General features: G+C 34.7%; 3 protein-coding genes across 3 annotated transcripts; all 3 read right to left on the bottom strand.

Moving 5' to 3' along the window:
- Positions 1 to 353: 353 nt before the first annotated feature.
- Positions 354 to 27,989, bottom strand: LOC149386207 (cysteine-rich receptor-like protein kinase 10). Its single transcript, XM_089627425.1, has 7 exons — positions 27,005 to 27,989; positions 2,222 to 2,368; positions 2,003 to 2,121; positions 1,515 to 1,725; positions 1,185 to 1,425; positions 918 to 1,068; positions 354 to 850 (listed from the first exon to the last, which is right to left on the bottom strand). Exons 1-7 carry the CDS (start codon positions 27,795 to 27,797, stop codon positions 539 to 541), a joined length of 1,974 nt encoding a protein of 657 aa, XP_089483551.1. The 5' UTR covers positions 27,798 to 27,989; the 3' UTR covers positions 354 to 538.
- On the bottom strand, positions 8,175 to 9,894 carry LOC149386208 (cysteine-rich receptor-like protein kinase 6). The gene is made up of 6 exons (XM_089625602.1): positions 9,866 to 9,894; positions 9,646 to 9,764; positions 9,163 to 9,373; positions 8,833 to 9,073; positions 8,566 to 8,716; positions 8,175 to 8,486 (listed from the first exon to the last, which is right to left on the bottom strand). Exons 2-6 carry the CDS (start codon positions 9,754 to 9,756, stop codon positions 8,175 to 8,177), a joined length of 1,026 nt encoding a protein of 341 aa, XP_089481728.1. The 5' UTR covers positions 9,757 to 9,764; positions 9,866 to 9,894.
- On the bottom strand, positions 21,230 to 23,090 carry LOC149386209 (cysteine-rich receptor-like protein kinase 10). The gene is made up of 6 exons (XM_089627429.1): positions 22,949 to 23,090; positions 22,731 to 22,849; positions 22,222 to 22,432; positions 21,892 to 22,132; positions 21,625 to 21,775; positions 21,230 to 21,545 (listed from the first exon to the last, which is right to left on the bottom strand). The coding sequence occupies exons 1-6, from the start codon at positions 23,079 to 23,081 to the stop codon at positions 21,234 to 21,236; spliced, it is 1,167 nt and encodes a 388-aa protein (XP_089483555.1). The 5' UTR covers positions 23,082 to 23,090; the 3' UTR covers positions 21,230 to 21,233.
- Positions 27,990 to 27,996: the final 7 nt, after the last annotated feature.

Genomic DNA, 27,996 nt, shown 5'->3' on the forward strand with positions numbered 1-27,996 from the left:
GCTTTCTCAACGATTGACGTACCAACCTGAATCACACTCTAACGCTTGAACCATATATTTGTTAGGGTTGTTCTAGGCTCAAAAATCAAGTTCTATCTCAAATTCACCTGACAATAAAACTAGGACTAAACATAAAAAAAATATTGAGCATCGGTGCCTTAATACAAAATGATTACTAAGAAGTGTCAATCTTCATGTTTTCATGATAAAGCTACTAAACCATGTACGATGATTAAATTATTTTTTTCTATATAAAGTATGGTTGTGGAATCTAAAAACTTATTTCTTATTCATTATTTGCAGTTTTATTTTTCATAGCCCTTTGATACGAACTAAGATCGCAACCTCTTCACCCTGGTTCTCGAGGAGCTAATTTAACTCTATATCCTCGTGCTACATCTATGCTTATGATTAATTCCCCTCCATTCAATGTGACCCTATGAAAGAGAGAGAAAGCAGCTACCAGAATTCTCATCATATGGCACTAGAGAATTTTCACTCCATGAGAATTTTCACTGTTCCAAATTCTGCTCGGATGTTATCTTGGAAGAAATTCAGAAACAGTCATCCCATTGACAGAGCAACTATCAACAGCTATTATTTCGTTATTGTGACTAGTTTTGTTTGACGTTCTGGCAATAAAAGCCGGTCGGTGTGGCTGGGAGAGACTTTGAGACTCGCTTTTCAGCATCAAAACGATCGATGACATGGACGGCCTCAACAACGCCTCTTCTTGGACGCATAACAAGCCAACGTGAACGTACCTCAAAAGCTCACTCTCGTTCCGTGGATCCTTCAAATTCGAGTCGATTAAGTCAAACGCCTTCTTCTCCTTCCATAGTTGCCAAGCCTGAGCCAAAAATAATCTTTTAATCAAATGCTGCATTATATAGTTGTTATGGGCTTGTAAAGTTTACATGTGCGACGAGGCTCGGTGCACAATCTGAGATGCGAAAGCTAGAGTTCTTCCTCCCGCTAAGAATCTCAAGTAAGAGAACTCCAAAACTATACACGTCGGATTTTATCGAGTATAAACCTTCCATTGCATATTCTGGAGCCATGTAGCCGCTGTTTCTCACAAGATATAACATAAAATCGAGTGCATGTATTCAACACTAGATTAATCATGATATTTATGATGATGAGATAGTTCAAATGTTGAGTTTATATGTAGAAAAACTTACTAAGTGCCGACGACTCTTTTGGTGTTCCCATGAGTTTGGTCCACTCCAACAAACATCTTTGCCATTCCAAAATCTGACACCTTTGCGTTCATGTTGTTGTCGAGCAAGACGTTGCTTGCTTTGAGATCGCGGTGTATAATTTTAAGCCGAGAATCTTCATGCAAATACATTACTCCCCGCGCGATACCTTCAATTATCTTGCACCTTATGGGCCAATTTAATTTGCATTGTTTCTTTGTGTCTGCCAACATACAGACCAAATTTTATAAACTAATTTTTTTGGTCCAAGGCAAATAGATCGGATGACGCGTGAGTTTAAAAAGCACAAACCGAATAGAATAGAGTCGAGACTTTTGTTTGGAACGAATTCATAGATGAGTAACTTTTCTTCTCCTTCCAAGCAAAACCCAAAAAGCCTAGCAAGATTTCGGTGTTGAAGCTTTGCCACCAATACCACCTCATTCTTAAACTCTGCTTCACCTTGAACAGAATATTTGGATAACCTCTTCACAGCTATCTCTCTTCCATCATGAAGTGTCCCCTGAAAGATGAATATTCTGCCTCTCAGTTTCATTGCAGAATCTCATGTACCGCGCGCAAAAAAAGTTTTTATAATAAATATATGTTTTTTATAAACAAAAAGAAAAAGTGACTGTGTGCTTAATGATTGTGTTATTTTATATATAATTTTTTAAAAATTATCTGGCCAAGTTAACTCGTTGTTAATGAGTCGACCGAGCATGAAGTCTATTTAAGGATGTATATCAGTCATGATTCAAAGAAAAATTCAAATAAGAGTAAAGTGTCTATATAAGTACCTTGTAAACTTCTCCAAATCCACCCTTACCAAGCTTGTTCTCGTCGGAAAAGTTGTTAGTGGCAATCTGGATGCTTCTGAAATCGAATTGTAGAGACTCTATCGTTGTCATATCATTCACTGCTACAGGAAACAGAAAAAGATTGACACCTTAAAAAAATATTGGAAATGTTATGTTGTTTCTCAAAAAATAGAAAGAAAAAAAGTATTTGTTCCATACAGCTTTTTTCACGTGGGAATATAGCCTTGTACTTCTTCTTAGCTCTTCTGCGAAGTAAAATGACTGAAGCAGACATTAAACCGACGGCCAAAAGTGAAGCTACAATTGAAACAGTGACTTTCACCTTCCACATTTTTGATGTCTTACCTGCACATAAAAATACCAATTAGCGCAGGCTAACGTGTGTGTATATATATTTGTGTGTGTCCGCCAAAACACAAATTTGGAAGATTAAGATTCTTAAATGAACCATATTATGATTATTTATGATTCCGTTCTGAAATAGTTAAGATTCTTCTCCTTACCCAAATATTTCATATAAACTAATTACTGTCTTATCGAAAACACGATTTCCTCAAGGAATCCTAATGTCCCTCCCATGGTAATAACCTTTGTGTATATGCATCCCGATTGGTCTTCAAGGACGGTGTACTCGCATCCTTACCAAAAAATAAATTTGTTTATTACCACTGACGGAACTAAAAATTGTAGTCAGCGCGGTAAATTAATATATATATATATATATATATATATATATATATATAAGTTTGGACAAAAATCAATAAAAATTTTGTAGTAAAAATTACAATTTTAAAATTTAGGGGGGCATTTGTCCCCCTAATCGTAATGTGACTCCACCGTTGTCTATAACCCGAGATAAATAACGAAGACATTAATTTTATAACAAATTCGGTTTACAAATTGATTGGAGCAATTTCACCAATTTTCACTACAATTTTTTTTTACATAAGAAAAGTATAAAAAAGTGATGAGAAAACCTAATAATTTATTTAAATTAAGAAAAAAACAAATTATATTAAATAATAATTGAGATTCTATAAATATATAGTCATGTGGAAACTTTAAGTTTGTACAATAATCAACGTTTGATTAATTATACTTAATTAGTCACCGATTTAATTAATAATAGTTAATTGATAATTTTGCCTAAATAACTCCCTCTCGTTGATTAATATTAGACGTAAATTATTTGGAAAAGATTTATAAACAACTAGCCTACTTATAGAGGGGACTTTTAAATTATAGCTCAACTATTTATTTATTTAGGGAAATAGCCCATATTTCTCATACTTCCAAAATTGTCATTGGTTTCATAAAACTTCGTTCTTATTTGTTTGTTTATTCTAGATTTTTTCCAGTTATTCATCATCGGATTTGAATCATGGAATCGTTCGCCAAATCAGAGACATGTATTTTGTTTTTTCAAATTGTAAATAACATTTACTATCGGATGGCCCGACTGTAAATATTATTTACCATTAAAATTATCCTGGGATTTGCAACCACGATATTCGACAACTCATTTGGAATAGTAGGATCATCGATTTCGTAGATGTTCTTCTATTGTTCTTATATTATATGTTCGTTTAGGTTAGTCATTTAATCATTCTTAGTTTATGTTTGTCTAGTGTAGGTGTTTAGGTTCTTTAGTTTCTTATAACTTCATTCTTATTTGGTCGTTAATTTCAATTTTTTTCCAGTTATTCATCATCAGATTTGAATCATGGAATCGTTCGTCAAATCGGAGACAAGTATTTTGTTTTTTCGAATGGTAAATAATATTTACTATCGGATGGTCCGATAATAAATATTATTTACTATCGGATGGTCCGATAGTAAAAATTATTTACCATTCGAAAAAGCATATTTTATAGTTAATCTAACAGAGAATTGATCGGAGATGCGGGGGAGGGTTTCAATTATGGTGTTCTATGGGTTAATCGAATCGGAAATAATATATACTTACCATTTTTTCCAAGTCTGAGAACGGAGACGCTTCGTCGGCTTCGGAAGTGGCAAAATCAGAAAATTGGTGGCGGAAAAGGAGGTCGGACGCAATATCGGAGGATTGAGGGATTCGAAATCGACGGAGAGTTCGGAGACAATATCGAAGGATTGAAGGATTTGGAGTCAGATCCGAATATTTTGGTGTGTATTTGATGAGGGGTAAGATAGGAATATAATATTGTTTGGTAGTGGATTGGACTAGTTACCTAATTTAAGTAATAGTTGGGCTAGATACCTAACCGGCCCAAAAAATTATCAATTAATTGTTGTTCATAAGATTGGATAGTATAGCAAACTAGTTACTAACAAACATTAATTTTGCAAATTAACCATTAATTTTGTAATCTAGTCGTTAACGAAAATAAACGAGGCATTAAAAACTATAATATCCTTATATTTGTTAGCCAATGTTTTCAAAATAATTTAGTAAATAAACGAATTAAAATGAGAAATTTTATTACATAAACCAATCAATTAGTTAGCATAATCAATATATAAAATACTAAACCGTATCCTACTATTCATGCCGTGATTTTTAATTCCTTTATTTTAGCACACCTCTCTTTCTCGTATTATTCTCATATCATCATTGCTCTTATTTTTTGCCAATTTCAATCATTATACTGATTAAATTTTGAAGAGAGTAGATCGTTTAGAACTTTAGATATTTTGTTTAATTAGGAATTCGATTATGCTGACCTTTGCTCATTTTCAAGCATCATCAACATCAAAGGTAGAAGGGACGAAGTTTCATCAAAGACTAAAGTGACAATACATATCCAACAAAATACTAGTCAAACTATGTGTTAACGTTTTCAACAGGCTAGAGTGAGATGTGGCCCTATATATTATCCAGCAAAGATGAAGTCGTATTGGTGAAAGGACTAGAATACTACCAAGACATGCAATTAATAATACTTGAATTTGTAAATTGTATAATGTTTGTAATAAATCAGTTACACGGTCAAAAGTGTTAGTATAGATTAAGTTTATTAAGGGAGAAATTTCATTAAGAAAAAAGAAAGTAATATACCTTTTCAATAAACTAAAATGCTAAAAAAAATTAAAATATGAAAATTTAATTACATACTTAAGAAATTAACCTAGGCACATAATATCACTCGTGTAATAATTGAGGTCGTAGCTAAATTATAATTAAAAAGAGGAAAAATATCAAGAGTATCCCTCGTGTTTAATCGAAATACGATATTTATCCTTTCGATTTCTAGAAATATCAAACATATCCCTTCATTTTAATATAAAAACATATACCCCCTAAAAAATGTTATATTACAAATATCACTATTTTTGTTTATTTTTTACAAAAGAATAATTTGAACTCCCAAAATACTCTTAATAGAATAAATATTTATTTATTATTTTATTAATCAAAATCAAAATCTCTCTTTATAAAAAAAAAATAATCCATGAGATAATATAATCACATGGTTTGTCGATAATTTTGGTTGTTTATTTGAACATTGGTTCCACCTAACTATCCAAGTCCAAGCGAATCATTTATGCGATTACATATGGGAGCAACATCTTATAAAATATTCAACCAAAAATATAAAATTGGGAACATCTTTTTACTTATATTATTTTTAAAGTCAAATCGGAACGTCATTGGTCAGCGGGAATTCTAAGTTCCTTTATTATATGTGTACGTTTTCTAGCATTAACCGTTCTGAACTACGACGGCTCAGTAGTAACTAAACAAATCTCACCATATCTAAAAATAAACAATCTTGCCATATCTAGAAACAAATAAGCACTTGCAACACCAAAAACAGTTCTTTTACTACGTACCAAGTGCGCACATCAGTAAACTAAATATATTCCAAATCCAAAAGTATATCAGAGGAAACAGTTAGAAAAGTCACCTTTCGGGTCTGTAGTGGGAGGAAGAGAAGAAATATCGGCGGTGGCATTAAAGAAAGGATAGACCTCGAATCTCACACTACAGCTGGGGGTCAACACTCTGCCCCCTAACTTCCCGTCGCAGCAACTCGGAAGCATCGCCGCCGCCGTCGAAAGACACGTCCCGCAACCTGATCCCGACACGTCCGGCGAACACTGCGCCAGGCTGTACACCTTCTTAATCAGGCCCTCCTCCAACTCTGCCTCCCTAACCCCAAACTTCTGATCTCCTCCGCTCGCAGCATCCTCCGCCGCTCTTCCCACCGCCGCCGCCACCACCCGCCGGAACCTCTCACTGTTCCCGGCGACGTCCGTCGTGCTAACGAGAGAAACGTGAGGGCTATGGTCGGCGTGGCCGAAGAAGGCGCGGTCGGAGTAGCGGAGCTGGCACTGGTCGTACCACACCACCGCGGATCTCTCCGTCCGGCAGAACCCCGGGAGGTCGGCCGCGGCAGTAGCCACGCACTCGGCGCAGGCGTCGGTGCCGACATCGGCCCGGCAGAAGAATAGGCCGCGGGCGTCGGCGTCGGCGGTGGCGTTGTGGCGGAATCCGATATCGGCGGCGGCGGAGAGGGAGGAGAGGACACGGTCTAGGGCGGCTCGGTAGGTGGCGTTGCTGGGCGCGGCGAAACGGGTGGTGTTTTTGCAGAAATGAAACAAATACGTTGGTGTTGCCGTACAAACTTGTGTGCTGATGATCAGTATCAGACTCAGAGTTGATATGATCATCATCATCGATGTTTTGGTCTTTGCGGACATATTTCTTGCTACCAAAGAGTTTAAGAGAGTCCTTTTTAATCTGGATGTTGGTCAAGTCAACGAAAGTTTTTCTTTACGAGTGACACATACGTCACACGTCACCAAGCAACTATCAGACCCTCTCCACCGCTAGATTCCACTTTCGTTGCCACGTCGACATAAGCATTAGCGTCGGCTAACCACTGATGCTCTCTCACATTGGTGGTTCCACTCTCTCTCACATCATCATTTTCGCTAAAAATAAGGTGTTACAGCTAAATACTCTATTAAAATTAATAAATTTGTAAAATAATTTTTATTTAAAATGAGTGAAATAGTTAAAATGTAAAATAAATATCTAAGTTTAAATAACTATTTTAACCGTATAATTGCATCTGTAAAAGTGATAATTACTTATATAAATTATCAAAAAAAATATTTTGACAACATAATTTTGAAAATTTAGCTATTTTTTAAAAATAATTTTTTTTTCTTTCTTAAAACTTTTAATATGATTCCATTTCAAAACTAATTTTTGGAGAAGTGAGCAACATAAATTTTGTTAGTTCACATTTTGTTTTATTGTGCGATTCCTGTTCTTTCAAGATTGATAGTTTTCTCAACGATTGGCTTACCATCCTGAATCACACTCTAACGCTAGAACCATATATTTGTTAGGGTTGTTCTAGGCTCAAAAATCAAGTTCTATCTCAGATTCACCTGATAATAAAACTAAGACTGAGCATAAAAAAAATATTGAGTATCGGTGCGTTAATACTAAATGATTACTAAGAAGCGAGAATCTTCATGTTTTCATGATAAAGCTATCAAACCATGTACGATGATTAATTTTTTTTTTTCTATATATAGTACAGAAAATTAGAAAAATAGTCAACTTAAACGTTTGATATTACTAAATAACCAACGTTTTGTAAATCTTAGATAAATAGTCGTAAATGATCACGTGACCTAATATATGGAAAGGGGGAAAGAGTTATTTAACTAAGATTTACATCTCTAAATATATTAAAGGGATTATTTACCTAAGATTTACCAAACGTTAACTATTTAGTAATATCAAACGTTTAAATTGTTTATTTTCCTAATGTACCTTTTATAGTGTGGTTGTGGAATCTAAAAACTTATTTCTTCTTCTTTATTTGCAGTTTAATTTTTCATAGGCCTTTCATACGAACTGAGATCGCAACCTCTTCATCATCCTCGTGCTTCATCGCCCCGGTTCTCGAGGAGCTAATTGAACTCTATATCCTCCTGCTACAATTATGCTTATGATTAATTCCCCTCCATTCAATGTGACCCTATGAAAGAGATAGAAATCAGCTACCAGCTGAGAGACTTCCCTATTTAACTCACCTCATTCTCATCATATGGCACTGAACTTGTTGCCTTGCTTTTGAAATCTAATAAAATTTAATCTAATGAATCCTCCATGAGAATTTTCACTGTTCCAAATTCTGCTCGGATGTTATCTTGGAAGAAATTCAGAAACAGTCATCCCATTGACAGAGCAACTATCAACAGCTATTATTACGTTATCGTGACTAGTTTTGTTTGACGTTCTAGCAATAAAAGCCGGTCGGTGTGGCTGGGAGAGACTTTGAGACTCGCTTTTCAGCATCAAAACGATCGATGACATGGCCGGCCTCAACAACGCCTCTTCTTGGACGCATAACAAGCCAACGTGAACGTACCTCAAAAGCTCACTCTCGCTCTGTGGATCCTTCAAACTCGAGTCGATTAAGTCAAACGCCTTCTTCTCCTTCCATAGTTGCCAAGCCTGAGCCAAAAATAATCTTTTAATCAAATGCTGCATTATATAATTCGATTAAATTATGTTATAGGCTTGTAAAGTTTACATGTGCGACGAGGCTCGGTGCACAATCTGAGATGCGAAAGCTAGAGTTCTTCCTCCCACTAAGAATCTCAAGTAAGAGCACTCCAAAACTATACACGTCGGATTTTATCGAGTATAAACCTTCCATTGCATATTCTGGAGCCATGTAGCCGCTGTTTCTCACAAGATATAACATAAAATCGAGTGCATGTATTCAACACTAGATTAATCATGATATTTATGATGATGAGATAGTTCAAATGTTGAGTTTATATGTAGAAAAACTTACTAAGTGCCGACGACTCTTTTGGTGTTCCCATGAGTTTGGTCCACTCCAACAAACATCTTTGCCATTCCAAAATCTGACACCTTTGCGTTCATGTTGTTGTCGAGCAAGACGTTGCTTGCTTTGAGATCGCGGTGTATAATTTTAAGCCGAGAATCTTCATGCAAATACATTACTCCCCGAGCGATACCTTCAATTATCTTGCACCTCATGGGCCAATTTAATTTGCATTGTTTCTTTGTGTCTGCCAACATACAGATCAAATTTTATAAACTAATTTTTTTGGTCCAAGGCAAATAGATCGGATGACGCGTGAGTTTAAGAAGCACAAACCGAATAGAATAGAGTCGAGGCTTTTGTTGGGAACGTATTCATAGATGAGTAACTTTTCTTCTCCTTCCAAGCAAAACCCGAAAAGCCTAGCAAGATTTCGGTGTTGAAGCTTTGCCACCAATACCACCTCATTCTTAAACTCTGCTTCACCTTGAGCAGAATGTTTGGATAACCTCTTCACAGCTATCTCTCTTCCATCATGAAGTGTCCCCTGAAAGATGAATATTCTGTCTCTCAGTTTCATTGCAGAATCTCATGTACCGCAAAAAAAGTTTTTATAATAAATATATGTTTTTATAAACAAAAAGAAAAATTGACTGTGTGCTTAATGATTGTGTTATTTTATATATAAGTTTTTTAAAATTATCTAGCCAAGTTAACTCGTTGTTAATGAGTCGGCCGAGCATAAAGTCTATTTAAAGATGTATATAAGTCATGATTCAAAGAAAAATTCAAATAAGAATAAAGTGTCTGTATAAGTACCTTGTAAACTTCTCCAAATCCACCCTTACCAAGCTTGTTCTCGTCGGAAAAGTTGTTAGTCGCAATCTGGATGCTTCTGAAATCGAATTGTAGAGACTCTACCGTTGTCATATCATTCACTGCTACAGGAAACAGAAAAAGATTGACGCCTTCAAAAATATTGGAAATGTTAAGTTGCTTCTCAAAAAATAGAAAGAAAAAAAAAGTATTAGTTCCATACAGCTTTTTTCACGTGGGAATATACCCTTGTACTTCTTCTTAACTCTTCTGCGAAGTAAAATGACTGAAGCAGACATTAAACCGACGGCCAAAAGTGAAGCTACAATTGAAACAGTGACTTTTACCTTCGACATTTTTGATGTCTTACCTGCACATAAAAATACCAATTAGCGCAGACTAATGTGTGTGTATATATATTTGTGTGTGTGTGTGTGTCCGCCAAAAGACAAATTAGGAAGATTAAGATTCTTAAATGAACCATATTATGATTATTTATGATTGTGTTCTGAAATAGTTAAGATTCTTCTCCTTACACAAATATTTCATATAAACTAATTACTGTCTTATCGAAAACACAATTTCCTCAAGGAATCCTAACGTCCCTCCCATGGTAATAACCTTTGTGTATATGCATCCCGATTGGTCTTCAAGGACGATGCACTCGCATCCTTACCAAAAATAAATTTGTTTATTACCAGTGACGGAATTAAAAATTGTAGTCAGCGCGGTAAATTAAAAAAAAATATATAAGTTTCGACAAAAATCAATAAAAAAATTTGGGGTAAAAATTACAATTTTAAAATTTAGGGGGGCATTTGTGCCCCTGATCGTAATGTGACTCCGCCGTTGTTTATAACCCGAGATAAATAACAAAGACATTAATTTAATAACGAATTCGGTTGACTAATTGATTGATGGAGCAATTCCACTAATTTTCACTACTAATTTTTTTTTACATAAAAATAGTATAAAAAAGTGATGGCGAAACCTAATAATTTATTTAAATTAAGAAAAAAAAATTATATGAAATTATAATTGAGATTCTATAAATATATAAGTCATGTGGAAACTTTAAGTTTGTACAATAATCAACGTTTGATTAATTATACTTAATTAGTCACCGATTTCATTAACAATAGTTAATTGATAATTTTGCCTAAATAACTCCCTATCATTGATTAATATTAGACGGAAATTATTTGGAAAAAATTATCAATTAATTGTCGTTCATAGAATTGGATAGTATAGCAAATTAGTTACTAACAAACATTAATTTTGCAAATTAACCATTAATTTTGTAATCTAGTCGTTGACGAAAATAAATGAGGCATTAAAAACTATAATATCCATATAAATATTAACCAATGTTTCCAAAATAATTTAGTAACAAAACGAATTAAAATGAGAAATTTTATTACATAAACCAATCAATTAGTTAGCATAATTAATATATAAATACTAAACCGTATCCTACTATTCATGCCGTGTTTTTTAATTCCTTTATTTTAGCACATCTCTCTCTCTCTCTCTCTCTCTCTCGTATTATTCTCAACTCATCATTGCTCTTATTTTTCGCCAATTTCAATCATTACACTCTAAAAGAGATTAAATTTTGAAGAGAGTAGATAGTTTAGATATCTTGTTTAATTTGGAATTCAATTATGCTGACCCTTTTCTCATTTTCAAGCATCATCAACGTCAAAGGTAGATGGGACGAAGTTTCATCAAAGACTAAAGTGACAATACACATCCAACAAAATACTAGTCAAACGATGTACTAACGTTTTCAACAGACCAGAGTGAGATGTGGCTCTATGTATTATTCTTTTCTGATTAGTGAATCCCCCCACCTCCCACTGTACATAGTATCAATTGCAGTATACGAGCAAGATGCAGTCGTATTGGTGAAAGGACTAGAATACTACCAAGAGATGCAATCAATAAATTTCTAGATAGTATAATGTTGGTAATAAATCAGTTACACTGTCAAAAGTGTAAGTATAGATTAAGTTTATTAAGGGAGAAATTTCATTTTAAAAAAAAAAGTAATATACCTTTTCAATAAACTAAAATGCTAAAAAAATTAAAATCTGAAAACTTAATTACATACTTTAAAAATTAATAATCCAGGGACAGAATATCTCTCGTGTAATAATTGAGGTTATTATATATATATATATATATATATATATATATATATATATATATATAAATTTATATAATTATTAATGATATATCTATACTTGAAAATATCTTTTGTGTAAAATATGACATTTTTTTTATAAAACATTACTACGCGTAAGCGCACTGATATGCATTAGCGAGTATCATTAATTTTTTTTACATTTCGATTAAACAAAGCACTAAAACAGCTGTATATGCAATTATTATAGAGAGCCCCTTATATGTGGCTGGACTTTGAACACGAAACGAAACATACCCGAATTAGGCGAAGGCGAAGGCGAAATGGGGTCTGGTGGCAAAGACGCAGCGTTGAAGAACAAGTCCACATCGTACATTAGACTGCAGCTGGGAAGGAGGATGTTCCTCTGCCGCCCGTCGATCCCATTTGTCGCATTCATGAGGCACTGCAGGCAGTCACCCGGCAAGAGGTCCGGCGTGCACTGCGCCAACCCGTACACCACCTCCGACCCCGGATCCAACTTCTTCCCCACCGCGAACTTCCTACCCAGCTCCGTGGAGTTCGCCGCCTTCACTATGATCTCCGACAACAGGCTATACGCCGTCAGCTTGATTTGCGTGTCGCTGTCGCTCGAGACCCGCGAGAGGTTCCTCGGGGCGAGGCTCAAGACTGCATACACGGGGCTCTGGGAGTACCGGAGCATGCACTCGTCGTGCCACACCACCGCCTCCCTCGCGGCGGCGCACCGCCGCTCGGCGTCGCCGGCGGCCGCGGCCACGCAGTGGCTGCAGTTGGGGCCGGCGGGGAAGTCGCCGCGGCAGAGGAAGAGGCCGAAGAAGACCTCCGACTTGGCGCTGGTGCTGTTTGTGAGGGTGTAGTGGAAGGTGTTGTTTTTGGCGGACAGAGAGGTGAGAAGGTCTTTGATGTGCTGGGATTGGCGCGGCGTAAGAGGCGTTGTAGTGTCGTTTGGGCAGCTGTGGGAGATGTAACCGCACAGACCGACTCTCGCTGTTGTTGCCATGAATATGAATACTGTGTAGACAAGTAGAATTGAACTGAGTTTAGAGGAAACGATCATTGTTGATGATTTCATCATCATCATTTATTATATTTCTCTTCTTGGGTGGTATAATTTTTGCTTAGTTTGGTTATTGTTTTGTTTGTGGATGTCTTTTTGAGTTTTGGACACGGCAATGCATACAAGGGTCAATTAGCTCGTCAACTGAAAGGCGGTTGTGAACAGTAAACATGTTTTGTAGCGTAGATTTAGTTACAGAATGAAAATGGGTGTTTCTCTATGTGTACGTCTACTTTGACTTTTGATTTGTTCCTAATATATTCTCTATATTTTGTTTACGAATAATTACCTTAACTAGCACTGGGACAAAAATCGGCATCTGGTGCGACGGATGTCACACCAAATATGTCAAAAGTCACACCTAATAGTTTATTAGGTTCGACATTAGGTGCACCTGAAAGTCCGTCGCTAAAAGCAAGAGGTGCGACATGTCGCACCTAATAGTCATACTTTTAAGCGCGACATATCATGTGCGATAATGTCGCACCTAATATGTTTTTTTAAATAAAAAAAATTACAAAATCTGACATTAGAAAATTAAATCAAAATTCAGTTAAAATTAAATAAAAATTAATTAACAAAGTTCTAAATTAGAAATAATACTATGAAAAGTGAATTGTTAATTAAAAATACAAATTCATTCTAACACTGAGTAGAGATTGCTGTAAAAATACAAATGTTATACACTACACTACTTAGCTTCAAGTGTCTTCTCGAATTCTTCGATGGATTTGAACAGCTCCGAGAAGTTTCCCTTTCCAAAGCCTCCACACTCCCCTTTCTGATACGAATTCCCTTCCTCGTCCTTCATCATGCAAATTCTTTGGATTATATCGAGTATAAACCTTTCATTGCATATTCTGGAGCCATGTAGCCGCTGTTTCTCACAAGATATAACATAAAATCGAGTGCATGTATTCAACACTAGATTAATCATGATATTTATGATGATGAGATAGTTCAAATGTTGAGTTTATATGTAGAAAAACTTACTAAGTGCCGACGACTCTTTTGGTGTTCCCATGAGTTTGGTCCACTCCAACAAACATCTTTGCCATTCCAAAATCTGACACCTTTGCGCTCATGTTGTTGTCGAGCAAGACGTTGCTTGCTTTGAGATCACGGTGTATAATTTTAAGCCGAGAATCTTCATGCAAATACATTACTCCCCGAGCGATACCTTCAATTATCTTGCACCTCATGGGCCAATTTAATTTGCATTGTTTCTTTGTGTCTGCCAACATACAGATCAAATTTTATAAACTAATTTTTTTGGTCAAAGGCAAATAGATCGGATGACGCGTGAGTTTAAGAAGCACAAACCGAATAGAATAGAGTCGAGGCTTTTGTTGGGAACGTATTCATAGATGAGTAACTTTTCTTCTCCTTCCAAGCAAAACCCGAAAAGCCTAGCAAGATTTCGGTGTTGAAGCTTTGCCTCCAATACCACCTCATTCTTAAACTCTGCTTCACCTTGAGCAGAATGTTTGGATAATCTCTTCACAGCTATCTCTCTTCCATCATGAAGTGTCCCCTGAAAGATGAATATTCTGTCTCTCAGTTTCATTGCAGAATCTCATGTACCGCAAAAAAAGTTTTTATAATAAATATATGTTTTTATAAACAAAAAGAAAAAGTGACTGTGTGCTTAATGATTGTGTTATTTTATATATAATTTTTTTAAAATTATCTAGCCAAGTTAACTCGTTGTTAATGAGTAGTCCGAGCATGAAGTCTATTTAAAGATGTATATAAGTCATGATTCAAAGAAAAATTCAAATAAGAGTAAAGTGTCTATATAAGTACCTTGTAAACTTCTCCAAATCCACCCTTACCAAGCTTGTTCTCGTCGGAAAAGTTGTTAGTCGCAATCTGGATGCTTCTGAAATCGAATTGTAGAGACTCTACCGTTGTCATATCATTCACTGCTACAGGAAACAGAAAAAGATTGACACCTTAAAAAATATTGGAAATGTTATGTTGTTTCTCAAAAAATAGAAAGAAAAAAAAGTATTAGTTCCATACAAGGAACTAAATGCCGGAGAATTTCCCGGAATTTCGGCTGGAAATTCCATTTCCATGGGTCAACGGCGAGCGAAAGAGAAATATGTCGTTTCCATGTGTGATGTCGCTGGAATTTCCAAGAAACGACATTTCGTTTCTGTCGTTTAATGCCGGTTGATGTCGTTCCATTTTGTGTATAAAACCATCTTCATTTCCAGGAAATTCGAGGAAATTCGAAGGAAAAGAAAAAAAAAAAAAAAAGTCTCGCGGCTGTGGAAGAGAGAACGTGGGTGTCGGAGGAATTCGACGGCGATCGGCGAGTTTCCACCATTTTCTTCACGCTCAAGGTATAAATCAACAATATGTCGACGAATTTCCTCCGATTTGAAGGAATTTCCAAGTCGTTTTGGAAACCCTAGATTCTGAAACTTGCAGCTTCAATTTCTTGAGTAATTTGATTTTTTTTTCATATAATCCTCTTCATGAAAGTTGTTTGTAATGTGACGATCTATGATATATATTTTTTCCAGATTTTTTGGTGAAATTCCGGCGAACCTTGAAATTTTCCGGCGAAACACCATTTTTTCCGGCGAACCTTGAATTTTCCGGCAACTGAAAAAACCGAAGTTCAAGTTTTATTTCTGTTTTTAAGTAAGTTTATGTGTTTAATTTGTATCTTGTATATGCTAGAAATGAAATTATTTAAGACTTAAGTGTATGAATTTATTGATATATTGAAATTGTTACGTTTTGAATTGAAATGAAATTAGTTTGAACTTTGAATAGAAATGTTTGACATGTTGAAATAAATTTGTTGCATGTTTAAATTAGATTATGAATTGAAATTGTTACGTTTTGAATTGAAATTAAATTAGTTTGAATTTTGAATAGAATTTATTGATATCTTGAAATAAATTTGTTGACATGTTTAAATTAGATTATGAATTGAAATTGTTACGTTTTGAATTGAAATGAAAGTAGTTTGACTATAATTTGTTGATATGTTGAAAGAAATTTGTTGACATGGTGAAAGAAATTTGTTGACATATTGAAATGAAAGTAGTTTGATTAGAATTTTTTGACAAGTTGAATTTGGATTGAAATGTTGAATTCAATATGCAGGTATATCGAAGATGAGTGAGGAAGGAGTTCGGCATTGCACCCCAGGAAAACCAACCGGGTTTTATCCAACCGGGACGTCCATCGGGATTCTATTAATACATTTTTTTTAATATTGTAACTATATGGTTGTGAAACATATTTATTTCATGAACAAATGGAACATTTATGCTAGATATGTATGATTTGAAGTGTTTTAAATTTGAACTACATTTAAAAATATATATATTTATGTGTTTGTTTCGCCACATTATTTCCGTTCGGTTTTCCGTCGGCACGTCGGTTTTCCATGGAAATCGGCATTTGAAAACGGCATTTTACTTGCCCATTTCCACAATTTTTCCGTTAGAAATTCCATCGGCATGACGACTTTCCGTAAATCAGGAGGCTCGAAACGGCAACGAAAACGGCATTTTTTTCCTTGGTTCCATACAGCTTTTTTCACGTGGGAATATAGCCTTGTACTTCTTCTTAGCTCTTCTGCGAAGTAAAATGACTGAAGCAGACATTAAACCGACGGCCAAAAGTGAAGCTACAATTGAAACAGTGACTTTTACCTTCGACATTTTTGATGTCTTACCTGCACATAAAAATACCAATTAGCGCAGATTAACGAGTATATTTGTGTGTGTGTCCGCCAAAACACAAATTTGGAAGATTAAAGATTCTTAAATGAACCATATTATGATTATTTATGATTCTGTTATGAAATAGTTAAGATTCTTCTCCTTACCCAAATATTTCATATAAACTAATTACTGTCTTATTGAAAACAATTTCCTCAAGGAATCCTAACGTCCCTCCCATGGTAATAACCTTTGTGTATATGCATCCCGATTGGTCTTCAAGGACGGTGTACTCGCATCCTTACCAAAAATAAATTTGTTTATTACCAGTGACGGAACTAAAAATTGTAGTCAGCGCGGTAAATTAATATATATATATATATATATATATATATATATATATATATATATATATATAAGTTTGGACAAAAATCAATAAAAAATTTGGAGTAAAAATTAAAATTTTAAAATTTAGGGGGGCATTTGTCCCCCTGATCGTGATGTGACTCCACCATTGTTTATAACCCGAGATAAATAACGATTTATTGATTGGAGCAATTCCACTAATTTTCACTACTATTTTTTTTACATAAGAAAAGTATAAAAAAGTGATGAAGAAACCTAATAATTTATTTAAATTAAGCAAAAACAAATTATATTAAATAATAATTGAGATTCTATAAATATATAGTCATGTGGAAACTTTAAGTTTGTACAATAATCAACGTTTGATTAATTATACTTAATTAGTCACCGATTTCATTAACAATAGTTAATTGATAATTTTGCCTAAATAACTCCCCCTCGTTGATTAATATTAGACGTAAATTATTTGGACAAAATTATCAATTAATTGTTGTTCATAAAATTGGATAGTATAGCAAATTAGTTACTAACAAACATTAATTTTTGCAAATTAACCATTAATTTTGTAATCTAGTCGTTAACGAAAATAAACGAGGCATTAAAAACTATAATATCCTTATATTTGTTAGCCAATGTTTTCAAAATAATTTAGTAAAAAAACGAATTACAATGAGAAATTTTATTACATAAACCAATCAATTAGTTAGCATAATTAATATATAAATACTAAACCGTATCCTACTATTCATGCCGTGATTTTTAATTCCTTTATTTTAGCGCACACCTCTCTCTCTCTCTCTCTCTCTCTCTCTCTCTCTCTCTCTCTCTCTCTCTTATTATTCTCAAATCATCATTGCTCTTATTTTTCGCCAATTTCCATCATTACACTCTAAAAGAGATTAAATTTTGAAGAGAGTATATAGTTTAGGTAGCGTTTGGTTATTAACTCAAAAACTGTTTTTGAGTTTTCAAGAAGTGAAAATAGGAAACAAAACTGGAAAATGTGTTTGGTAAGGTGTTTTCGGAAAAAAAATTCAAAAAATTTTGAAGTTGTTTTGGAAAAAAGTAAAGAAAACTGAAAACAAATAAAATGTGTTTTTGAGAATATTTTTTCTTCTCTTCTCTCCTCTTTCTCCTCATCTTCTCTTTTCATTCTTTCAAAAACAAAAATGAAAACTATACCAAACACTTTTTTCAGTTTTTTCACTTTCTCAAAAACAAAAATGAAAACTGTACCAAACAGCTTTTTGAAAACAACTACAAAACAGTTTTTCAGTACAACTACAAAAATTAGAAAACAAAAAACAAAAAACAGTTTGAGTTAACTACCAAACACAACCTAAGTTAGATGGGACGAAGTTTCATCAAAGACTAAACTGACAATACACATCCAACAAAATACTAGTCAAACTATGTACTAACGTTTTCAACAGGCTAGAGTGAGATGTGGCCCTATGTATTATTCTTTTCTGATTAGTGAATCCCCCCACTGCCCATTGTAAATAATATCACTTGCAGTATACGAGCAAGATGCAGTCGTATTGGTGAAAGGACTAGAATACTACCAAGAGATGCAATTAATAATATTTAAATTTGTAAATTGTATAATGTTTGTAATAAATCAGTTACACGGTCAAAAGTGTAAGTATAGATTAAGTTTATTAATGGAGAAATTTCATTAAAAAAAAAAGAAAGTAATATACCTTTTCAATAAACTAAAATGCTAAAAAAAATTAAAATATGAAAACTTAATTACATACTTTAAAAATTAATCTAGGGACATAATATCACTTGTGTAATAATTGAGGTACCATTCGTAGCAAAATTATAATTAAAAAGAAGAATTTGTTGTCATTAATCAATTTCATAATTTTTTTTTAAGATAATGTTAGTCAAAATTTTGTTTTATTTATAAAATAATATATCAGCCCAAAATAAAATAAATTAGTTAATAAATCAATTAATTAAATTACTTCAATTTGACGGTCCATTTTTTTAAGTAAATTAAATTAATTTAACAAGTTAGTTTAATTTATTTCGACTAATTAGCTACTTTCTTACGACGATTATCCACATGACAATTTTTTTTTAATATAATTATTAATGACATTTATATTTTATAAGATTTTACTGGGTCAAATATGACATTTTTTTTTATATAGAATATTACTACGCGTTAGCTAGCTTTAGCGAATATCATTAATTTTGTTTAAATTTCGATTAAACAAAGAATTAAAACATTTTAATTTGCAATTCGTATAGAGTCCCCCAAGTGTTAAATTAAAGTAGTCATATGTGGCGGCTGGACATTGAACACGAAACATACCCGAATGAGGCAAAACCCCGGCGTCGAAGAACAAGTCAACATCGTACATGAGATAGCAGCTGGGGAGGAGGATCTTCCTCCGCCGCCCTTCGATCCACTTTGTCGCCGCCAAGAAGCACAGACTGCAGTCGTTCTCCGACAGGTCCGGCGTGCACTGCGCCAGCCCGTACACCGTCTCCGACCCCAAAACCGACTTCTTCCCCGCCGCGAACCTTCCAACTTCCGAGCCCGCAGCCTTCCCCGCTATCTCCGAGGCCAGGCTCTGCGCCGTCAGCACGATCTGGTTGTCGCCGCCGCTCGAGGCCCGCGAGAGCTCGCTCGGGCTGCGGCTCAGCACCGCAAACACGGGGCTCTGAGAGTACCGGAGCGTGCACTCGTCGTGCCACACCACCGCCTCCCTCGCGGCGGCGGCGCACCGCCGCTCGGCGTCGCCGGCGGCCGCGACCGCGCACTGGCTGCAGTTGGTGCCGGGGACGTCGCCGCGGCAGAAAAAGAGGCCGAAGAAGACCTCCAACTTGGCGCTGATGTTGCGGTTTGTGGTGGTGTAGTGGAAGCTGTTGTTTTGGGCGGCCTTGGAGAGAGAGTTGAGAAGGTCTTTGATGTGCTGGGATTGGCTCGGCGTAAGAGCCGTTGTAGTGTCGTTTGGGCACCTGTGGGAGATGTAACCGCACAGACCAACTCTCGCTGTTGTTGCCATGAATATGATTACTGTGTAGAGAAGAAGAATCGAATAGGGTTTAGAGGAAACGATCATTGTTGATGATTTCATCATCATCATTTATTATATTTCTCTTCTTGGGTGGTGTAATTTTTTGCTTAGTTTGGATATTGTTTTGTTTGTGGATGTCTTTTTGAGTTTTGGACACTGCAATGCATACTACGGTCAATTAGCTCGTCAACTGAAAGGCAGCTGTCAACAATATGTAAACCATAATTTGTGGCGTGGATTTAATTACAGAATATAATAAGTCTACTTTGAATAATGATTTGTCCCTAATTTTTTTTCTCTATATTTTGTAAAATTAATATACAAAATATTAAAATTAATAAATTTGTAAAATAATTTTTATTTAAAATGAGTGAAATAATTAAAATGTACAATAAATGTCTAAGTTTAAATAACTATTTTAACCGTGTAATTGCATTTGTAAAAGTGATAATTACTTATATAAATCATCAAAAAAATATTTTGACAACATAATTTTGAAATTTTAGCTATTTTTTTAAAATATTTTTTTTTCTTTCTTAAAACTTTAATATGATTCCATTTCAAAACTAAGTTTTGGAGAAGTGAGCAACATAAATTTTGTTAGTTCACATTTTGTTTTATTGTGTGATTCCTGCACTTTCAAGATTGATAGTTTTCTCAACGATTGGCTTACCATCCTAAATCACACACTAACGCTTGAACCATATATTTGTTAGGGTTGTTCTAGGCTCAAAAATCAAGTTCTATCTCAGATTCACCTGATAATAAAACTAAGACTGAGCATAAAAAAATATTGAGCATCGGTGCGTTAATACCAAATGATTACTAAGAAGCGGCAATCTTCACGTTTTCATGATAAAGCTACTAAACCATGTACGATGATTAAATTATTTTTTTCTATTTAAAGTATGGTTGTGGAATCAAAAAACTTATTTCTTATTCTTTATTTGCAGTTTTATTTTTCATAGCCCTTTCATACAAACTGAGATCGCAACCTCTTCATCATCCTCTTGCTTAATCGCCCCGGTTCTCGAGGAGCTAATTTAACTCTATATACTAGTGCTACAATTATGCTTATGATTAATTCCCCTCCATTCAATGTGACCCTATGAAAGAGATACAAATCAGCTACCAGCTGAGAGACTTCCCTATTTAACTCACCTCATTCTCATCATATGGCACTACGACTTGTTGCCTGCTTGCTTTTGAAATCAAATAAAATTTAATCTAATGAATCCTCCATGAGAATTTTCACTGTTCCAAATTCTGCTCGGATGTTATCTTGGAAGAAATTCAGAAACAGTCATCCCATTGACAGAGCAACTATCAACAGCTATTATTTCGTTATTGTGACTAGTTTTGTTTGACGTTCTAGCAATAAAAGCCGGTCGGTGTGGCTGGGAGAGACTTTGAGACTCACTTTTCAGCATCAAAACGATCGATGACATGGCTGGCCTCAACAACGCCTCTTCTTGGACGCATAACAAGCCAACGTGAACGTACCTCAAAAGCTCACTCTCATTCTGTGGATCCTTCAAATTCGAGTCGATTAAGTCAAACGCTTTCTTCTCCTTCCATAGTTGCCAAGCCTGAGCCAAAAACAATCTTTTAATCAAATGCTGCATTATATAATTCGATTAAATTACGTTATAGGCTTGTAAAGTTTACATGTGCGACGAGGCTCGGTGCACAATCTGAGATGCGAAAGCTAGAGTTCTTCCTCCCACTAAGAATCTCAAGTAAGAGCACTCCAAAACTATACACGTCGGATTTTATCGAGTATAAACCTTCCATTGCATATTCTGGAGCCATGTAGCCGCTGTTTCTCACAAGATATAACATAAAATCGAGTGCATGTATTCAACACTAGATTAATCATGATATTTATGATGATGAGATAGTTCAAATGTTGAGTTTATATGTAGAAAAACTTACTAAGTGCCGACGACTCTTTTGGTGTTCCCATGAGTTTGGTCCACTCCAACAAACATCTTTGCCATTCCAAAATCTGACACCTTTGCGTTCATGTTGTTGTCGAGCAAGACGTTGCTTGCTTTGAGATCGCGGTGTATAATTTTAAGCCGAGAATCTTCATGCAAATACATTACTCCCCGAGCGATACCTTCAATTATCTTGCACCTTATGGGCCAATTTAATTTGCATTGTTTCTTTGTGTCTGCCAACATACAAATCAAATTTTATAAACTAATTTTTTTGGTCCAAGGCAAATAGATCGGATGACGAGTAAGTTTAAAAAGCACAAACCGAATAGAATAGAGTCGAGGCTTTTGTTAGGAACGTATTCATAGATGAGTAACTTTTCTTCTCCTTCCAAGCAAAACCCGAAAAGCCTAGCAAGATTTCGGTGCTGAAGCTTTGCCACCAATATCACCTCATTCTTAAACTCTGCTTCACCTTGAGCAGAGTGTTTGGATAACCTCTTCACAGCTATCTCTCTTCCATCATGAAGTGTCCCCTGAAAGATGAATACACACTAATTTTTTTAGATTAAATATTCTGTTTCTCAGTTTCATTGCAGAATCTCATGTACCGCAAAAAAGTTTTTATCATAAATATATGTTTTTTATAAACAAAAAGAAAAAGTGACTGTGTGCTTAATGATTGTGTTATTTTATATATAATTTTTTTTAAAATTATCTAGCCAAGTTAACTCGTTGTTAATGAGTCGGCCGAGCATGAAGTCTATTTAAGGATGTATATCAATCATGATTCAAAGAAAAATTCAAATAAGAATAAAGTGTCTGTATAAGTACCTTGTAAACTTCTCCAAATCCACCCTTACCAAGCTTGTTCTCGTCGGAAAAGTTGTTAGTGGCAATCTGGATGCTTCTGAAATCGAATTGTAGAGACTCTACCGTTGTCATATCATTCACTGCTACAGGAAACAGAAAAAGATTGACGCCTTCAAAAATATTGGAAATGTTATGTTGTTTCTCAAAAAATAGAAAGAAAAAAAGTATTAGTTCCATACAGCTTTTTTCACGTGGGAATATAGCCTTGTACTTCTTCTTAGCTCTTCTGCGAAGTAAAATGACTGAAGTGGACATTAAACCGACGGCCAAAAGTGAAGCTACAATTGAAACAGTGACTTTTACCTTCCACATTTTTGATGTTTTACCTGCACATAAAAATACCAATTAGCGCAGACTAACGTGTGTGTATATATATTTGTGTGTGTGTGTGTCCGCCAAAACACAAATTTGGAATATTAGATTCTTAAATGAACCATATTATGATTATTTATGATTCTGTTCTGAAATAGTTAAGATTCTTCTCCTTACCCAAATATTTCATATAAACTAATTACTGTCTTATCGAAAACACAATTTCCTCAAGGAATCCTAACGTCCCTCCCATGGTAATAACCTTTGTGTATATGCTTCCCGATTGGTCTTCAAGGACGGTGCACTCGCATCCTTACCAAAAATAAATTTGTTTATACCATTGACGGAACTAAAAATTGTAGTCAGCGCGGTAAATTTTTTTAAAAAAAAAACATATAAGTTTCGACAAAAATTAATAAAAAAATTTGGGGTAAAAAAATACAATTTTAAAATTTAGGGGGGCATTTGTTCCCCTGATCGTAATGTGACTCCACCGTTGTTTATAATCCAAGATAAATAACAAAGACATTAATTTTATAACGAATAATTTGGTTTACTAATGATTGATGGAGCAATTACACTAATTTTCACTACTATTTTTTTTTACATAAAAATAGTATAAAAAAGTGATGACGAAACCTAATAATTTATTTATAATTAAGCAAAAACAAATTAGATTAATAATTGAGATTTTATAAATATATAGTCATGTGAAAACTTTAAGTTTGTACAATAATCAACGTTTGATTAATTATACTTAATTAGTCACCGATATCATTAACAATAGTTAATTGACAATTTTACCTAAATAACTCCCTCTCATTGATTAATACTAGACATAAATTATTGGGCGCTCTAACTTACTAGCGTTTTTGAAACTTAAAATTGTGAAATAGCCAACGTTTTAATAATATTTGGTAGTTAGCCAATCTTTAATGCAATAAGACAAAATTACTCTTTTTTTTTCTCCTAATTATTTGTCAAAAATAAATTAAATGAAAATAATCTATCTATACCTAAATACTCTCTCTCTCTTCATTACATTTTTAGCCATGAAGGAAGTAAAAAAACAACAGAATCACAGTTAATAATCGGTAATAACTGGTAATAGGTTTCTGATAGAAACTTATTAACAGTTATTACTGACTATTAATTAAAGTTAAAACCTATTAACAGTTATTAACGATTATTAATTGCGCTTTTAATGTTTTTGACCTTTGTCCATGGCTAAAAAATGTGACGAGAGAGAGAGAGAGAGTAAACGTGAAGATAGAGAGAGATAATTGATATCCTAATAATTAAGGATTTTGAATAATAAATTAGATTTTATTAATTACGAAAATAAATTATATTAACTAATTAATAAGGATAAAAATGGTATAAACAATGTGCCACATAAGTAGAATGGCTAAAAATAAAAAAATCTGAAACGTATGACAAAATGAAATTCTTAGGTTTGAATAGGTTTAGTCAGTGACAAATTCTTAAATTATTTGGACAAAATTATCAATTAATTGTTACCCAAATATTTCATATAAACTAATTAATGTCTTATCGAAAACACAATTTCCTCAAGGAATCCTAACGTCCCTCCCATGGTAATAACCTTTGTGTATATGCATCACAATTGGTCTTCAAGGACGGTGCACTCGCATCCTTACCAAAAATAAATTTGTTTATTACCAGTGACGGAACTAAAAATTGTAGTCGGCGCGGTAAATAAAAAAAAACATATAAGTTTCGACAAAAATTAATAAAAAAATTTGGGGTAAAAAAATACAATTTTAAAATTTAGGGGGGCATTTGTCCCCCTGATTATAATGTGACTCCACCGCTGTTTATAACCCGAGATAAATAACAAAGACATTAATTTTATAACGAATTTGGTTTACTAATTGATTGATGGAGCAATTCCACTAATTTTCACTACTATTTTTTTTTACATAAAAATAGTATAAAAACGTGATGACGAAACCTAATAATTTATTTATAATTAAGCAAAAAAAATTATATTAATTAATAATTTAGATTTTATAAATATACAGTCATGTGAAAACTTTAAGTTTGTACAATAATCAACATTTGATTAATTATACTTAAATAGTCACCGATAGCATTAACAATAGCTAATTGATAATTTTACCTAAATAACTCCCTCTAATTGATTAATATTAGACATAAATTATTGGGCGTTCTAGCTTACTAGCTTTTTGAAACTTAAAATTGTGAAATAGCCAACGTTTTAGTAATATTTGGTAATTAACCAATCTTTAATGCAATAAGACAAAATTACTCTTATTTTTTTCTCCTAATTCTTTGTCAAAAATAAATTAAATGAAAATAATCTATCTATACCTAAATACTCTCTCTCTCTCTCTCTCTCTCTCTCTCTCTCTCTCTCTCTCTCTCTCTCTCTCTCCCTCTTCATTACATTTTTAGCCATAACGGAAATAAAAAACAACAGAATCGGAGTTAATAGTCGGTAATAACTAGTAATAGGTTTCTGGTAGAAACTTATTACCAGTTATTACCGACTATTAGTTAAAACAAAAACTCATTAACAGTTATTAACGATTATTAATTGCGCTTTTAATGTTTTTGACATTTGTCCATGGGTAAAAAATGTGACGAGAGAGAGAGAGAGAGAGAGAGAGAGTGAACGTGAAGATAGAGAGAGATAATTGATATCCTAATAATTAAGGATTTTGAATAATAAATTAGATTTTATTAATTACGAAAATAAATTATATTAACTAATTAATAAGGGTAAAAATGGTATAAACAATGTGTCACATAAGTAGAATGGCTAAAAAAAAAAATCTGAAACGCATGACGAAATGAAATTCTTAGGTACAAATTCTTAAATTATTTGGACAAAATTATCAATTAATTGTTGTTCATAAAATTGGATAGTATAGCAAACTATAATATCCTTATCGTCGTTAACGAAAATAAACGAGGCATTAAAAAATATAATATCCTTATAGTTATTAGTCAATGTTTTCAAAATAATTTAGTAAAAAAACGAATTAAAATGAGAAATTTTAAAATATAAATTTTAGCACACCTCTCTCTCCCTCTCTCTCGTATTATTCTCCAATCATCATTGCTCTTATTTTTCGCCAATTTCCATCATTACACTCTAAAAGAGATTAAATTTTGAAGAGAGTAGATAGTTTAGATATTTTGTTTTATTTGGAATTCGATTATGCTGACCCTTTCTCATTTTCAAGCATCATCAACATCAAAGGTAGATGGGACGAAGTTTCATCAAAGACTAAACTGACAATACACATCCAACAAAATACTAGTCAAACTATGTGGCCCTATGTATTATTCTTTCTGATGTGGCCCTATGTATTATTGGATAGTATACATGTGGCCCTATGTATTATTCTTTCTGATTAGTGAATCCCCCCACCCGCCCACTGTACACTTGCAGTATACGAGCAAGATGCAGTCGTATTGGTGAAAGGACTAGAATACTACCAAGAGATGCAAAATAAATTTGTAAATAGTATGATGTTTGTAATAAATCAGTTACACTGTCAAAAGTGCAAGTATAGATTAAGTTAATCTCATTTAAAAAAAAAAAGTAATATACCTTTTCAATAAACTAAAATGCTAAAAAAATTAAAATCCGAAAACTTAATTACATACTTTAAAAATTAATAATCTAGGGAAAGAATATCACTCGTGTAATAATTGAGGTTATTATTGATATATCTATACTTTAAAAGATTTTATTGTGTATAAAATATGACGTTTTTTTTATAAAACATTACTACGCGTTAGCGCACTGATATGCATTAGCGAGTATCATTAATTTTTTTATTTTTTTTTTACATTTCGATTAAACAAAGCACTAAAACAGTTGAATTTGCAATTATTATATGTGGGTGGACTAACGAAACGAAACATACCCGAATTAGGCGAAGGCGAAATGGGGTCTGGTGGCAAAGCCGCAGCGTTGAAGAACAAGTCCACATCGTACATTAGACAGCAGCTGGGAAGGAGGATGTTCCTGTGCCGCCCTTCGATCCCCTTTGTCGCATTCACGAGGCACTGCAGGCAGTCATCCGGCCAGAGGTCCGGCGTGCACTGCGCCAACCCGTACACCACCTCCGACCCCGGATCCAACTTCTTCCCCGCCGCGAACCTGCCCTCGGAGTTCGCCGCCTTCACTGCGATCTCCGACAACAGGCTATACGCCGTCAGCATGATCTGGTTGTCGCCGCCGCCGCTCGAGGCCCGCGAGAGGTTCGTCGGGGCGAGGCTCAGGACTGCGTACACGGGGCTCTGGGAGTACCGGAGCATGCACTCGTCGTGCCACACCACCGCCTCCCTCGCGGCGCCGCACCGCCGCTCGGCGTCTCTGCTGGCCGCGGCCACGCAGTGGCTGCAGTTGGGGCCGGCGGGGACGTCGCCGCGGCAGAGGAAGAGGCCGAAGAAGACCTCCGACTTGGCGCTGGTGCCGTTTGTGGTGGTGTAGTGGAAGGTGTCGTTTTTGGCGGAGAGAAAGGTGAGAAGGTCTTTGATGTGCTGGGATTGGCGCGGCGTAAGAGGCGTTGTAGTGTCGTTTGGGCAGCTGTGGGAGATGTAACCGCACAGACCGACTCTCGCTGTTGTTGCCATGAATATGAATACTGTGTAGACAAGTAGAATTGAACTGAGTTTACAGGAAACGATCGTTGTTGATGATTTCATCATCATCATTTATTATTTTTCTCTTCTTGGGTGCTGTAATTTTTTGCCTAGTTTGGTTATTGTTTTGTTTGTGGATGTCTTTTTGAGTTTTGGACATTGCAATGCATACAAGGGTCAATTAGCTCGTCAACTGAAAGGCGACTGTGAACAGTAAACCATGTTTTGTGGCGTAGATTTGGTTACAGAATGAAAATTAGTGTTTCTCTAT

This window comes from Urtica dioica, chromosome 9 (genome assembly GCF_054948205.1).
Source record: "Urtica dioica subsp. dioica isolate 48M chromosome 9, U.dioica_male_clone48M_v1_H2, whole genome shotgun sequence".
Classification (NCBI taxonomy): domain Eukaryota; kingdom Viridiplantae; phylum Streptophyta; class Magnoliopsida; order Rosales; family Urticaceae; genus Urtica; species Urtica dioica.

Excerpts from the sequence above, each read along its gene's own strand:
- LOC149386208 (XM_089625602.1), bottom strand. The coding sequence starts at position 9,756 with ATGACAACGGTAGAGTCTCTACAATTCGATTTCAGAAGCATCCAGATT. Across the intron at positions 9,374-9,645 it reads GATTTGGAGAAGTTTACAAG|GGGACACTTCATGATGGAAG; the intron begins GTACTTATACAG and ends TTCATCTTTCAG. Across the intron at positions 8,717-8,832 it reads AAAAGAGTCGTCGGCACTTA|CGGCTACATGGCTCCAGAAT; the intron begins GTAAGTTTTTCT and ends TGTGAGAAACAG.
- LOC149386209 (XM_089627429.1), bottom strand. The coding sequence starts at position 23,081 with ATGTGGAAGGTAAAAGTCACTGTTTCAATTGTAGCTTCACTTTTGGCC. Across the intron at positions 22,133-22,221 it reads CCTCGACTCTATTCTATTCG|ACACAAAGAAACAATGCAAA; the intron begins GTTTGTGCTTTT and ends GTATGTTGGCAG. Across the intron at positions 21,776-21,891 it reads AAAAGAGTCGTCGGCACTTA|CGGCTACATGGCTCCAGAAT; the intron begins GTAAGTTTTTCT and ends TGTGAGAAACAG.
- LOC149386207 (XM_089627425.1), bottom strand. The coding sequence starts at position 27,797 with ATGATGATGATGAAATCATCAACAACGATCGTTTCCTGTAAACTCAGT. Across the intron at positions 2,369-27,004 it reads TTCGCCTTCGCCTAATTCGG|GTAAGACATCAAAAATGTGG; the intron begins GTATGTTTCGTT and ends TTTTATGTGCAG. Across the intron at positions 851-917 it reads CACCGAGCCTCGTCGCACAT|GCTTGGCAACTATGGAAGGA; the intron begins GTAAACTTTACA and ends TTTTTGGCTCAG.